This window comes from Drosophila gunungcola, unplaced genomic scaffold (genome assembly GCF_025200985.1).
Source record: "Drosophila gunungcola strain Sukarami unplaced genomic scaffold, Dgunungcola_SK_2 000073F, whole genome shotgun sequence".
Taxonomy (NCBI): Eukaryota; Metazoa; Arthropoda; class Insecta; order Diptera; family Drosophilidae; genus Drosophila; species Drosophila gunungcola.
In genome coordinates this window covers 219,712-234,256 of record NW_026453236.1, presented here as the reverse complement: position 1 = coordinate 234,256, position 14,545 = coordinate 219,712, and the positions used below count along the sequence as shown (strand labels likewise).

The 14,545-nt window shown below is 37.2% G+C and overlaps 1 protein-coding gene across 11 annotated transcripts in view; it reads left to right on the top strand.

Moving 5' to 3' along the window:
• The window catches only part of LOC128264548 (vacuolar protein sorting-associated protein 41 homolog), a 186,399-nt gene that overhangs the window by 44,706 nt on the left and 127,148 nt on the right, over positions 1-14,545 (top strand). For 5 of the 11 annotated variants that reach the window (XM_053000082.1, XM_053000078.1, XM_053000083.1 and 2 more), the window contains 6 exons: positions 5,057-5,125; positions 5,182-5,583; positions 5,632-5,818; positions 5,871-6,110; positions 6,163-6,289; positions 6,854-7,341. In XM_053000082.1, the coding sequence (XP_052856042.1) occupies positions 5,057-5,125; positions 5,182-5,583; positions 5,632-5,818; positions 5,871-6,110; positions 6,163-6,289; positions 6,854-7,236 (1,408 nt within the window). In that variant the 3' untranslated portion in view covers positions 7,237-7,341. Of the gene's footprint in view, positions 1-5,056; positions 5,126-5,181; positions 5,584-5,631; positions 5,819-5,870; positions 6,111-6,162; positions 6,290-6,853; positions 7,342-9,856; positions 10,050-12,171; positions 12,267-14,545 lie in introns of those variants that run through there. The other 6 variants (XM_053000080.1, XR_008268745.1, XM_053000079.1 and 3 more) reach the window with 6 other exon arrangements.

Genomic DNA, 14,545 nt, shown 5'->3' with positions numbered 1-14,545 from the left:
TTGGTTGCTGGGAATTCGGTCACCAAGGAATGTTGGATGCATGCTAGTGCGGAGAGGTCGCAGTAAATGGCGTCAACAACGTCTACGTTTACTACCTCTTTGACCAATTCGAACAGCGAGTCCCTGTTATTGAATTGGATTATGTGTCGGTTTTTGGTCCAGAACACTATGAAGTGTCACCAAGGAATGTTGAATGCATGCTAGTGCGGAGAGGTCGCAGTAAATGGCGTTAACAACGTCTACGTTTACTACCTCTTTGACCAATTCGAACAGCGAGTCCCTGTTATTGAATTGGATTATGTGTCGGTTTTTGGTCCCGAACACTATGAAGTGTCGCCGTAAAGGCTGTTCTGCTTCCTCCAGGATTATTTGATTCCTGTAGCAGTTTAGGGGCTTATCGGTGGGTTCGACCGTGTAGGTTAAGGAAAGTTCACTATGAATAGTGGCTACGTCAGATTGGGGTTCGTTTTGTATAGCGTTTATGTTTTGTCGTGACAAAGCGTCGGCCACAAAATTTTCTTTTCCGGGTTTGTAGAATACCTTGGCGTTATGTTCTTCGATGAATGCCTTCCATCGTTTAATTTTGGCATTTGTATTTCGCTCGGATACAGCAAAAGTAAGAGGTTGATGATCCGTAAAAATCCTGATCTCTTTTGTGCCGTATAGATAGTTTTGTAGTTTTCCTATAGCCCAAACAATTGCCAATAATTCTCTTTTGTTGGTTGCGTAATTGAGTTGCCTTTTTGGGATAGCGCCGATACCGCTTGCTGAGGCATCGGTGGTCAAATCGAAAGGAAGTTTGAAATCTGGATATGTTAATATCACATCTTCTGACGACAAAATGTCTCGCAGGCGCTCGAACGCTCTGCGTTGGGACTCATCGAATTCGATAGCCACCTTTTTTGACATGTGTTTATTAACCGTGCCATTCTCTCAAAACTTCTGTAGTAGCTGGCCAACCCTAAAAAAGACCTGAGGCTGAATAAATTTTTTGGTTCGGTGTACTCCTGAATGGTTTTTACCTTTTCCGGGTCCGTTTTGGCTCCGTTTGATGTAACAATGAAACCTAAAAATTCTACACTTTCTTTGAAGAATTTGGTTTTTTTCGGTGCCACTCTCATGTTGGCTTCGCACAGGCATTTAAGGACTGTGTCAATGTGTATAACGTGGTCAGCAGCGTTTTCGGAGAAAATTATCACATCGTCTACATAAACGTAACAAATTTTCCCGATCTGTTCACGTAGAACGTCGTCGATCGCCCTTTGAAAGATGCTTCCCGCATTTTTCAGTCCAAAGGGTAGACGGCAAAATTCATACTTTCCTCCGTTTATGGAGAAAGCAGTTTTTTCACGTGAAGTTCACGTTATCGCATTCGTGGTATTTGAGTTTCTCAGATATGTTTCCATACCTGATTACACTGTTATGTAAATCTAATGCCGCTCCCGCCTGCGTTAGCAAGTCGAAACCTATTATGGCATCAAAAGTGTTGATAGTATCACGTAAAAAAAATTGAGCCTTTAGGCCGAATATGCGCATAAAGCATTTTTCTTTAATATTACTGGAGCCATGAATGGAACTCACAGTGAATGTAGAATCGACAGGCATTATGTTCTTCAGCTTCTTTAAAGGCTTTACATAACTTTTTGCCGCTCCAGTGTCTATTAGAATACTTATAGTTTTCCCCGCCAGCCCTCGCTCAATGAAGGGCAAGCGGGACTTTCCTCTAAAAAATTGACGAGGTCGTTACCGTCAAATGAGTCACTGTCATCGTCAATTGCAGTCATTAGTGCGGCTGAGGCCGCGTTTTCATAATCTTGAGTTCCTTCCGCGTTTGCAGTTTGCTCAACGTTGTTAACCCGCTGGCACCTTTGGCCAGTCATTCTCTCCGAAGAGTTTGGTCTTTTTAGGTTCTGCAAGTTTTGGTATTGAGTATTGTTTCCCTGTTTGAAACCCGTAGGATGTCGGACTTTAGAAGATGATGGATCAATGTCCATAGGTTCCAGGGATTGATTTTGCTTACCCTGATCTACCCAGTTGTCCCGTTTATGCCATGTATAGTTGTTCTGATACTTGTTCGGCTTTTTAAAGAAATGTGAATTTTTTTCTGGTCCGCGGTCGGCACCAGGATTTTTCCCTTGTTTCTCGGGCGCTCGGTGCTGGCCCTTGTGAAAATCAGTATTCTGATTTCTTTGCTCAGCTACTTTGGCATATGTGGCCGCGAACATACTTCGTTCGATACTGGCCTCTGCCTCTCTAGCTAATGCCAGTGCTGCTGACAATTCATTTGGCTGTGCTGGAAATACAACAGCCCTTAGTGATTTTTGTAGACCGGAAATGAATACGTGTAGGGCGTCAGCCCTAACTTCTGTATTGAGTAATGAAGCCTTTTCGTCGTCATGTGTCATGACAATTTTGTTTGTAACGAGCCTTAAGGCTCGATAACCAACTTCAATTAATAGAGTAAATGTTGACGGCCACTGCCGGAGTTTTATATTCAAGCCAATGCTCTTTATTGAATGTCAAAATTAAAACTAAAACTTATATGACTTTACGTAAGCTATGCGCGGCCGGCAAGTCGACCGCTCGTGCAGCAAAGTGCTGACACTAGCAAAATCAACATAACTCACTATAACGTGCACCGCCAAGAACCAGGCACGGCGCCTAAAGACGCTTATGCTGATTTTGCAACTAAACACTAGGGTGATCCAATAATCACCAAAGATCTGTATAGACTTATGATTACTCCTTAGCAGTGTTAACATGCATTCGTGTAGGTCATACACGCACAAAATTTGGACGAGCGAACACGAATTGAATGAGTGAGAATGGTTGGCGGTATTCGGATGAATTCGAATCATACAATTGTCAAGAACAATACAACGATTTGAAAATCGAGTTTTTAAACCAAGAAAAAATAAACAAAAATGCAAGTAATAAGTATAAGTATAATAAGGCTTTTTCTTATACATCTTAGTTTATATTCATAATTTATAAATTACTTTCTATTTTACGTCGTTTTTCTGTTTTTAAATTTCTTTCGCCAGAAAATACTCGCTCAAAATACGAATAAAAGTAAAACCAAGCAAGTCTTTGGGATATAGAATTTATCTAATTCCTTTTGAAAAATCCAATCACTCTCCTAGATTTGTTCACAATGAAAGTAATATGACCAGACAACTTAAGTTTTGGGTTTAGTTATGAACTATTAAACAATTACTATGCTTTAAAGAAAAAAAAATTAATTAGCAAAGCTCAAATTTGTATAACCTTGCAGAGGGTATTATATTTCAATCAGAAGTTTGCAACGCAGTGAAGGAGACATCTCCCACCCCATAAAGTCAGCTTTACTAGGAGAGTCGATCAAGCCATGTCCGACTGCCCGACCCTCTGCCCGTCAGTCTGTCCGTCCGTCTACACAAACTAGTCACTCACTTTCCCAAAAGTTGTCTTTCTATTGCAGGTAGTACATAAGATGGAACGAACCGGACTGGACGACTATAGCATATAGCTCCCATAGAAAAAACCGGATATATAAATGAAAAAAATTATAAGTTTGCCATTTTTAATTTTTTGTTAGATCTTCGACATATATTAGTGTTTAAATATTTTAGAATTACGGTTTAAATTTCATCAAATCGGACGACTATAACATAAAGCTCACATAAAAACAATACAAATATTAAAAAACAACTTTTTTTTTTCTATTTTGTAGTTTTTTTTTAAAATTCCTTTTGACTTATTAATAATTTGACAATTTTATTAAAATCAGAAAACGATATCATATAGCTGCTATAGGAACTATCGAATATTTAAACTGAAAATCATTAAATACACAAGTAAGTCATAATTTTAATATTTTCAAGATTATTTAATTTTTACAACAGCTGCAAGGGTATATGAACTTCGACTTGTCGAAGTTTGCTTCCTTTCTTGTTTTATATTTTTTTTTTGTTATTTCGATTGTTTTAATTAGAGCTATTTGAAAGAGTCGTTTATTTTAATCAAATTCAAATCGAATTTCTCCATTTCTATTTTTTGAAACACTAAAAAAACATTGAATTAATTAGTTAAAATTAAAGAGTTATGCAGATAGCTTTAAAACTGAGAAACTAGTTTGCGTAGAAACGGACAGACGGACGGACGGACAAACGGATGGACGGACGGAAATACGAACAGAAATACGAACGGAAGAAAAAGACGGACATGGCTATATACGGACAGACGGACGGAAATACGAACGGACGGACAGACGGACATGGCTAGATCGACTAGTGATGCTGATCATGAGTGTATATACTTTATAGGGTCGGAAATGTTTCCAAACTTTTGACTAAAGTTATAATACCCTTTGAAAGAGTATAAAAATAAGAAATTCAGTTTTAAGGGCAAGTTCAATGAAGTCAGTGTCAAGCTAGGTTAATACTGAAACAGAAAAGGTGAAAAAATGCTTGTGCGGGGATGGGGTGATGCCTAGGCAGCTATGTAAAATATATGACCGAATTTTGTAAAATTTAAAATCGATAGCTAAAACCGTTTGAAATTGTCTATATGTATGTAATGGCTACACGCGACTATGTTGAAAAACATCGATGTTTTCTCGATTTTACGATCTTTTCTATTGTAGCTATAAGATAATGCCGTGTGTTTTTAATAAAGTGGAAAAACAACAGCTCTGTCACCTTGTCTATTATATTGTTATTTATTTCCTAAAACTTTATTTTAAACTAATATAGTTTTGTCTCGAAGTATGTTTAAAAATAACGAAATTATTTTTTCTGTTCTCCTTTTTTTCTCGATTTTTCCAACAAGAGCATTATAATATTTATACTACCTGCAAAAGAAAAGTGTTCTGAAATTTTTGTTTTTTAAACTTCTCAGGCAGAAATAGATAAAAAATAAATTGTTATGTGGCCATAAACTTCTTCTTTACTGCGTAACAACCTCCTGCCAAAATTATATATCAGTTGACAGAAGTTAAAATGATTCTCTATATATTTTTAATTTATTAAGTAAATTCAAGTTAACGTTCTTCTCTATATATTTTTACTTGATTTAGTAAATTCGAGGAATCAATGGAACTTGTAGCCACGCATGGCGGTAGCGTTTCTGTTCTTTCCGTGGCCAGGTAAGTTTCGACAGAAGTAGATTTTTTAGAATTATGTATATTTGAATACTTCCCAGACTTTACATTAACCATTTACTGACGCTGAAACAATACGAGGAGGCGGCAAAACTTTGCTTGCGGGTGCTGGGCAATAACAAATCCCTTTGGGAAGAAGAAGTTTTTAAATTTGTGAAGTGTCAGCAGTTACGATCCGTAAGCCCTTATCTGCCGACATCCGACGATTGCAAACTCGATCCCCATGTGTACGAGATGGTTTTGTACGAGTTTCTGAAATTTGATGTAAATGGCTTTTTAAATCTCATTAAGGAGTGGCCATCTCAGCTTTACGACGGATTAGCTGTTATAAACGCCATTCACGATCATTTTCGCAAGCAGCACGCCAATCAAATGCTGGAATCCCTGGCTCTTCTTTATTCATATCAGGGTGATTACGAAAGCGCCCTACGAATGTATTTAAAGTAGGTATTTAAATCGCTAGTGAAAACTGATTGACAAAATTTTCAAAGATTGCAGAACAAGGACGTCTTCGATTTAATAAAACGTCATAAGCTTTACGAAGTTATTTCAAAGTTAATTATTCCACTTATTCAATTGGACCGTGAACGTGCCTTTGCAATTTTATTAGACAAGGACAAGATAAAGTCTGAATTGGTTGTTCATCAACTGGAACACAATAAAGAATACCTGTACTGGGTAATACGCTCATATAACAGCTTGAAAACATAAAACAAATTTTTTTTTGCAGTATCTTGACTCATTGCTGAAAGTGGACTCGAAGAATATTTTTCAAAATAAGCTGGTGTCCTTGTATGCAAAGTATGATCGGAAGAAACTTTTGCCCTTTCTAAGGCGTTCAAAGGAGTATGTTATTCAGGAGGCCTTGGTCATTTGCAAACAGGAAGGCTTCTATCCGGAGATGGTCTACTTGCTGGGTTGCATGGGTGGAGTGGAAGCGGCAGAAGCCCTAAATATCATTGTTCACAGCGTAGGAAAACTTAAACTGAAAAAAAATTTAATATAGTTTATAAATTTCGCAGATGAATGACATAGAATTGGCTATAGAATTTTGCAAGGAACAGGATGACATCGATCTGTGGAATCAGCTAATTAATGAATCCGCCAAGCAGCCCGAGATTGTTTCCAATGTCTTGGACGGCATAGTGGGTAAGCTCTGTAGCTTCTGGTTAGTTGTACCCTTGCGGAGAGTATTTTAATTTTGTTAGAAGTTGGTAACGCAGTGAAGGAGACGTTTCCGACCCCATAAAGTATATATATTCTTGATCATGATCAATGGGGGAGTCGAGCCATGTCCGTCTGGGTGTCTGTTTCAATACCGTTTGCGAGCTCAGTTTAAAAGCTAGCGATCTGAAACCTTACAATCGTCCTAAAACATGTGTACGCAGATTAAGTCTATTTCCTATAGCTCCCATAGCAACAACCGGATATAACTTGCAAGAATTGAAGATATGTCGCTTTCCAAATCGTATTTTTACGCAGTATAAAAGCTATTGACATGAATCGTTCCAAATCGAATTTTTAATGCATACCTTGATCAGGGTAAAAGGGCGTACCGATCAGACGCCTTTATCCTATAGCGCCCCAACGAATAAAAGGTTTACCCTTCGGTCTAAATTTGATGTTTTTCAAAGTTTGCAATGGTACTAAATCTTCGGCTTGCCGAAGCTTACTCCCGTCCTCGTTTTGATCAATTTAACTCTTCCATTTTAGATTATGTAAATCCTGAGGTAGTCGTAAGTAGGATTAAAATTGGCCAGACCATTCCTAACCTGCGGGAATCACTGATTAAAATGCTTTGGCACTATAGTATACAGGAGGAAATATTCTCCACTGCCCAACAAATTCAGCTAAAAGACTATTTTGATACCCACTCGGAGGTTGTGGCCCTTCAACGACGTGGGCAGCAAGTATCCTGCAAACAACTTTGCCCATTGTGCCATCGTCCAGTGCTCATGGAAAATAGTGTTTTCAATTGTATAGTCGTATTTAAATGTGGTCATATCTACCATGAACCTTGCGTACAAGGCGTCTTATTCGATAATCCCTGCAGTGAATGCAAATTAAGGACCAATGATCCAGATGACGAAGAATAGATCTTGCGGAACATTCTCTCAGGCTTTGTTGTTATTATCTTTAGACTTTTCTATGTTGTAATAATTTTTTGACGTTTTAAATAAATATCAACCAATATATTTAAATTATGTGGTTACCTTTAACAAAAAATAAAGTGTGTTTGTAGTTGTGAGCAATAGTTTAAAAAAAATTTTTTTCGGTGTCCGTGTGAACTGTTTAAGTAGACATGGATCTCGCGGAGGTGGTGCAGGTGGTAAATAAGTCGGAACAATCAGAAAAATAAATAAAAAAAAATGCATTTTTTATTTCTTTTAGTTTTTCGACAAATAGCATTGGTTAAAATTTCAGAATTATAATATAAATTATAATAATAATATATAATTATAATATAATATAACTTATAGCTCCCATGAAAAAACCCAATTAAAAAAAAAAATAACATTTCTTTTTTTTAATTTTTTCAAAATATGCTTTTGGACAGAGTGATGGTTTATATATAGTTGAGCTGAAGTCATCATAACTTTAATGTTTTTTAATATAAAAAAATCCGGCATATTTTACAGCCAAAATGCATCTCAAGCCACCAATAAAATCTGTGCTGTTTATGAAACCGATTCCACCGCACACTTATAGTTGCAAGGTTTTGTTCTGGTGTAGAGGTGATCGAAGATGCGCCACGCTCCGAACGGTCTGTCGTCGAAAATTGCGACAAAGTCGCTTAATTGGTCGCTTAATTGGCGTATTAGCAGCCGTAGCATCGGACAAGAGCTAAACATGAGTCATTAAACCGTTATAAGCAATTTGGGTGCCACACGACGTATGCAAATCCCTATTGAATCGCAACAAAATCGACCCGTTTCTGAAGCGAATGGTGACTGACGATGAAAAGTGTGTCACTTACGACAACGTTAAACCACTAACCATACAACATATAGACTGGTCATTTCATACGACACATTTGGACACAAAAAAACGGATCGCGGGAGGTCCCCCGTGCTCACAGCAGCAGGTCCCTGCACTTCGTGTGCGTTCGGGTTTTTTGCTCTCTCATTCATATTCTCATTTTTATGCTCGCGCACTCATTGCACGAGTTCAATCGTTCAGTCGCAGAGAGGCGCTTTTTGAAGAAAGCTGCTCTGCGCTTGAATTCGTCTTTGTATGTATGCGTGATCATGCATTCTCATACACGGGAGCATGTGTGCGTTTATTTCATTTCGGCGCATCAAGAATACTTTGTCTTTTGCCACTTTTCAAACTTGGTACCCTAAGATTATGGGAGTATTTACTATTGGGTTATGATAAAAATATGAATATTATATTGTATAATATATTTTTTTAATATTTCAGCACACATTTTATTATTGTTTACAAATTCAAATTTTTAATATTTCAGCACACATTTTATTATTGTTTACAAATTCAAATCAGTGGTAGCAGTAAAATGTTTTACATATATGTATGTATTTGAATTTATAGAAATCAATCCACTGAGATGGGAACAGGGCATATCGCAGTCGTGTCACTTAAAACACCGACAGCTCTTCAGTGGTTGAGAAAACTTCAAACTAAATCAGCTCTTGTCGATGCTTTGCGAGCGGTTGGTGCCTGCATACCCTACCGACGATTGCTTTTAAGGGGAGCGGGCTTTTAGGACACTTGTTTTAAATGTTGTGTTTAGTGATTTTGGTTGATATATTTTTTAATGATTCGCAGTGTTATTTTAATTGTCTTTAAACAATTTGTTATAATCCAAGATATTGGTACAATTAAAATCTAAAATTATTAACATTAAAATAAATTATTATCATTAAAAAAATGTGGATTTTTATATTTGTTCCATTTACCTTTACAAAAATATAAAAAGTATTTTATTATTTTTTACTTGTTTAAAGACAATTAAAATAACACTGCGAATCATTAAAAAATAAATCAACCAAAATCACTAAACACAACATTTAAAACAAGTGTCCTAAAAGCCCGCTCCCCTTAAAAGCAATCGTCGGTAGGGTATGCAGGCACCAACCGCTCGCAAAGCATCGACAAGAGCTGATTTAGTTTGAAGTTTTCTCAACCACTGAAGAGCTGTCGGTGTTTTAAGTGACACGACTGCGATATGCCCTGTTCCCATCTCAGTGGACTGATTTCTATAACTTCAAATACATACATATATGTAAAACATTTTACTGCTACCACTGATTTGAATTTGTAAACAATAATAAAATGTGTGCTGAAATATTAAAAAATATATTATACAATATAATATTCATATTTTTATCATAACCCAATAGTAAATACTCCCATAATCTTAGGGTACCAAGTTTGAAAAGTGGCAAAAGACAAAGTATTCTTGATGCGCCGAAATGAAATAAACGCACACATGCTCCCGTGTATGAGAATGCATGATCACGCATACATACAAAGACGAATTCAAGCGCAGAGCAGCTTTCTTCAAAAAGCGCCTCATTGCGACTGAACGATTGAACTCGTGCAATGAGTGCTAGAGCATAAAAATGAGAATATGAATGAGAGAGCAAAAAGCCCGAACGCACACGAAGTGCAGGGACCTGCTGTTGTGAGCACGGGGGACCTCCCGCGATCCGTTTTTTTTTGTCCAAATGCCTTGTATGAAATGACCAGTCTATATGTTGTATGGTTTCTGGTTAAACGAACGTGGACTTTAAATGGACAAACGAGGTTAATCAGGCACCATTATAAGTGACACCTAATTTTGAGAAGCACATTATCATTCAATACACACTGATGCGGTGTAATTGTTGTTAATGACGATAATATAGAGAGACCTATTGCATTTTTTGGCTTAAATTAAACCAGTGTAAGCTAAAATGTTGTGTCACAGAATTAGAATGTTGGGTGCTTTTTTAATGTAGAAGGAATGAAATTTAAAGTTATAACAGATCATACCAGCTTAAAATGGGTTATGAGCCAAACTCATGCAACATTACACCTTCGACATTGAACACAGAAAAATAAGTCTAAATATAGTCCATAAAGCGCTGTCGCAATTGCCAGTCAGAGAAATCAGTGAGCTTTTTTATACCAGTAATCGTTTTTTAACATTATACTAGGAGAATCTAAAATAGTGTTCCAGACCTTAAGATTGTTTATTATTACATATATCGTACAAATCAGTTCTATAGCAACGGCGTCTTTGAGTTAAAATGCAAAACTAAATTGTCAACAGAATATCCGAATTTATCTTAATCCGTTAAGTGTCAGCAACTGATATTGCGACAGATGGTGGACCCAGTGGACCCGGTAACTGCAAAAATGTAGTGTTGTTTAAGGGTAATGCAATATGTACTTTGGTATAATATTTAGTTGAGATAATAATAAGTAATGCGATATACATATTGTAGAAAGTGAATTTCTTTGTGTTCTTGTGATAGTTTTTTGTATACATCTTTGTTGAGGTAGATTCGTCTGACAGGAATATGTCATGGAACTGCAATCTTTACTTATATTGAGAATACTTCTCCCTAGACTGATAGTTACTACCATGCTAGCTGAAACTGGTCTGAATGCACTGCATAAAAGTATAACTCTCGTGAATTGCTCATCGTAGGCTTCCCGTACGTTAGCTGGCCTCATGGCCCCTAATTGACCTCTACAAGCCAAATAAGGGACTTTTTCCTCTGTGTCGATAAGTTAAAAAAGAAGTGTCTTTATTTCGATTATCTGTTCGTATAATATTGGGACCGATAATTTCTTCTGATCGAGTCAATGAAACTCGATTGAAAGTGTATGCTCATTGCTCTTGTCTGAACAGTGCAAAATTAGTGCCTAAATTATTTCGTCCTAGTTGAGACCAGCTTCTGGTTCCGTTGGGTAATTATATAAATATTTGCAACTCGTGTGCGTGTGTGTGTACATTTTTGTTTTTTAACTTTTTTTTTGCTTTAAAATTTATTTATTTGCTTAGTTAACACCACCGTTTCTCTCCGACATATTTTGTGCCTTCGTCTACTTAAGCATTGAAGCCTGCCGCTGGATCTAACATCGCTCCGGCTGCATTGGCCATTTCGGCTCTCATCTTGAGACAGATCCTATTGCCATGGTTGTTAGAACAGCTGCTAGCGCCTACTCCTGTGTCCATGGTTCTCCTTCCAGCAAATCCAATCGCAGAACTTGTCTGTCAATAGCTTATAACAGTGTCCACCATTTAAGTTGAAACCGGTGGTCCCTCGTAGCCGTGTTGACTCAGTCAAAAAGGCTAGTTTTGTCTCTCGTCTACCTCCTGATAAGGTGACGAGAAGGCCTCTGCCGAGAAGTTCACAATTTCAAAGTTTAATTTATCATTTTTATAAACGAAAAGTTGTCCCTTTTGAAATTATTCTTCCCGAATCCTTTCTCCCGCATTATATTCTGCCCTATGGAGAGGTTGCTCGCACGGACATAACTACGGATCACAATCTGTCAAACCCTAGTCAACACGATTTTTTTCTCTAGTATCAAATTATGTAATTATGCGAACTAGATTGCATATGAATAGCGTGGTTTTCGACTTCAGCGTTATAACTTTTACTGCGACTTGGATTTGTTTTACCGTTTCTGATAATGAGATATTGTCTCAGTTATTTCTATCACCTGCCCCACACAGACTCAATATTAAATCCTCTAACAGTTGGATGTGGAGAAATACGCAGCCTGCCTATCAATGATAAAACTGTAATTTTCTCCAAATCGTGCCAAGCTGCCAAGGGCAGTAGGTCAACTAACAAGACATAGACACTTAATGGTATTCCTAACCTGTTTGAAAAACTCATACGCGATTAAGTCTAGCATCAGTGGCGCTCACCTATATATCCAAATGAACTTGGTTTTACAAAATGTCGGTCAACTTCAACTTACCTCCTAGAATTCCCGACCTTCATTAGTCAAGGCTGTTTATCCTCAAAACAAACTTATGCTTATATATTTATCTTTACTAACTTCAGCATATTCTTCGATTCAGTGAGCTCCGGATGCACAAACTCCTCCTACTTGGATTTCCTCCAGCTCATCTGATGTGGATTATTTCCGGACCCAAAAGGTAAAATACAATTCAAAAAATTCCAACACAGTTTTAGTAACTTCTGGAGTACCAAGTTTTGATGTATGCGGATGATGTGAAGTGACAACAACAAACTAACAAGTCCATCTTATTTAACTTGTTATATTCGCTCCGAATTTTAATTTCTTTCCGTAATAACTCAGGGTGGAATTTAGCAAAATTGATGTTAATGGGTTTCGTAATATACAAACTATAACATTCCGATCGCTTCGCGAATGAAAACTATCTGTTTAGTTATAAATGTTAACAAAACTTCTTAAACATTTGTTTCTTTTCTGTTTTTTTGTGATTTTGCGCTCTTTCCTTTGTGTTATGTCCGCCCACGCCGTAGTGTTGTTTCTGGTGTTGGGCTTGAATGCACATTACTGCATTACGCTCCCGCTTACTTGGTCTCCCGTTCTCTCAGTCTCACAAGTTCTAAGCGCTCTTGCGGTACCTTTAACTGCTCGCTTACAAATTGTTAGTACTTCTCTGGAAGTGGTCCCATTAGACACAATAATGAAAGATCATAGCCAGTGAACCCACTAAAAACAAGTAGAATACCTATACCACCCCAAGTTGGTGTTGCAGAAACTCAGTCTGCACTTCCAAAACCCCATTTTGTGGATTCTCTGAAGAAACAAATATTTATTTCTGGGCTTTGCCCTACCCAAATATTTATGATGTGCTGTCCTATATAGAAGAAAAAACTAAAGCCAATCACGATAATGTGAAACTTCTCTTGCGCTAGGGACATCTAATCTTTCAAGATTACTGTCCCAAACGAGCTCTTTGCAGTCATATGCTCTGGCCACTTTAAGCCGGAAAATATAGAGGTAAAAGAGTTCGAGGCTAAGATAAAAAAGCGGCCCGTATAGTAAGACTTCACGGTCGAGCCCTCACTAGTGTGCCATCTGACTCTTCAGATCCCTCAAAAATCGAACCTTCTCATTTCCTATCAGAGTACAAGAGGCTTGCGTACCAAGCTTACTAAAGTTTATTCTGATAGCTATTCCCTTGCTTATAACAGATCCCTGGTAAAAGCCGGAGGTTCCTTCTAGACTGGGTGGGAGTATAAATGCCGTGGACTCCAAGCTAACTTCAGAAGAAATATATTTTAAGGAATTCAATAATATTAAATTTATTTGCCTAAAGTTATAGTTCCCTGATAGCTTGTGAAAATTTAATACTGTTTTTATTAATAACGCGAATCTTGTGACTGCAGCAGTTCGAGACGATTTATTTTGCGAAACTTGTGAAGAAACTATTTCGAAAGCACGACGACGAAAAGGAGTGGTTACGATGACGTTCGATTGATCACTAAATTTAATATTTCAATAATTTCTCTTAGAACCTAACTTATGCTACGGTGGCGAGAGACGGGGCGAGTTCGCAAGAGCGAACGGACGAAAGCTTTATTGGCACCCGCTCTCGCCCTACAACTAGTAACTTCAAATACAAGCGCCAAGTGCGCAAACAGCTCTTATATTTTGCATTCGCTTGAACCTTCGAGTTATTTAAATCACCTTTCTGCGATCAAGTCAGTTTCTAATAAACTTTTCTATATGGATCAAGTGCAAGTTCAAGGAGATTTTAATTTCCCTGGAGTTACGTGGCCCACAGAAAGAAAATTAAATGTCATGCTACCTATAGCACAACATGATTTTAATGATGGGTTGCTTGACATATCTTTATCGCAAGTAAACCATGTTCGTAATTCACTTAATCGCTTACTTAATATTTAATATATGGAAAACAAAACAGTTTTGATACAAAACTCAATTGATGAGGTTATTTTATTCATTGACAATCCCAAAAGCCTTCGCATTAATCTTGTTTTATACTTTGTTGGAGCAGCGAAAGTGCCGCTTCAACCTCTCATGAGCTTCTGATTTTACAAAATATTTCTTATAAGGCAAAGAAAACTAAGTGTCGTAGCTGAGCTACCAACAGTGGCGGCGGAGAGACTTTTATGTATTCGTAGATATAAAGCTATGCTCGCTTAGGCTGGAAATTTTAAATAAAAATTAAAAAATTTTTTAAGTGGAGTTCTTGAGTTTGGGTTGGTAAAATATTACACTTTTTCAACACAGTTTAAATTTTATTCAAAATAGGCGTCGAATGACACCAAGTTTGCTTGGATCTGATTCTCCATTCAAAAGTTAGTCAAAAAATACTTTATTTTGGTATATTTCAAAAATACAAAAGAATCCTCGTCGCTTGTCAGTTTCAACAAATTTTAAGGACTTGTTTTACAGTTCTGGAAGAATTTTTTTGTG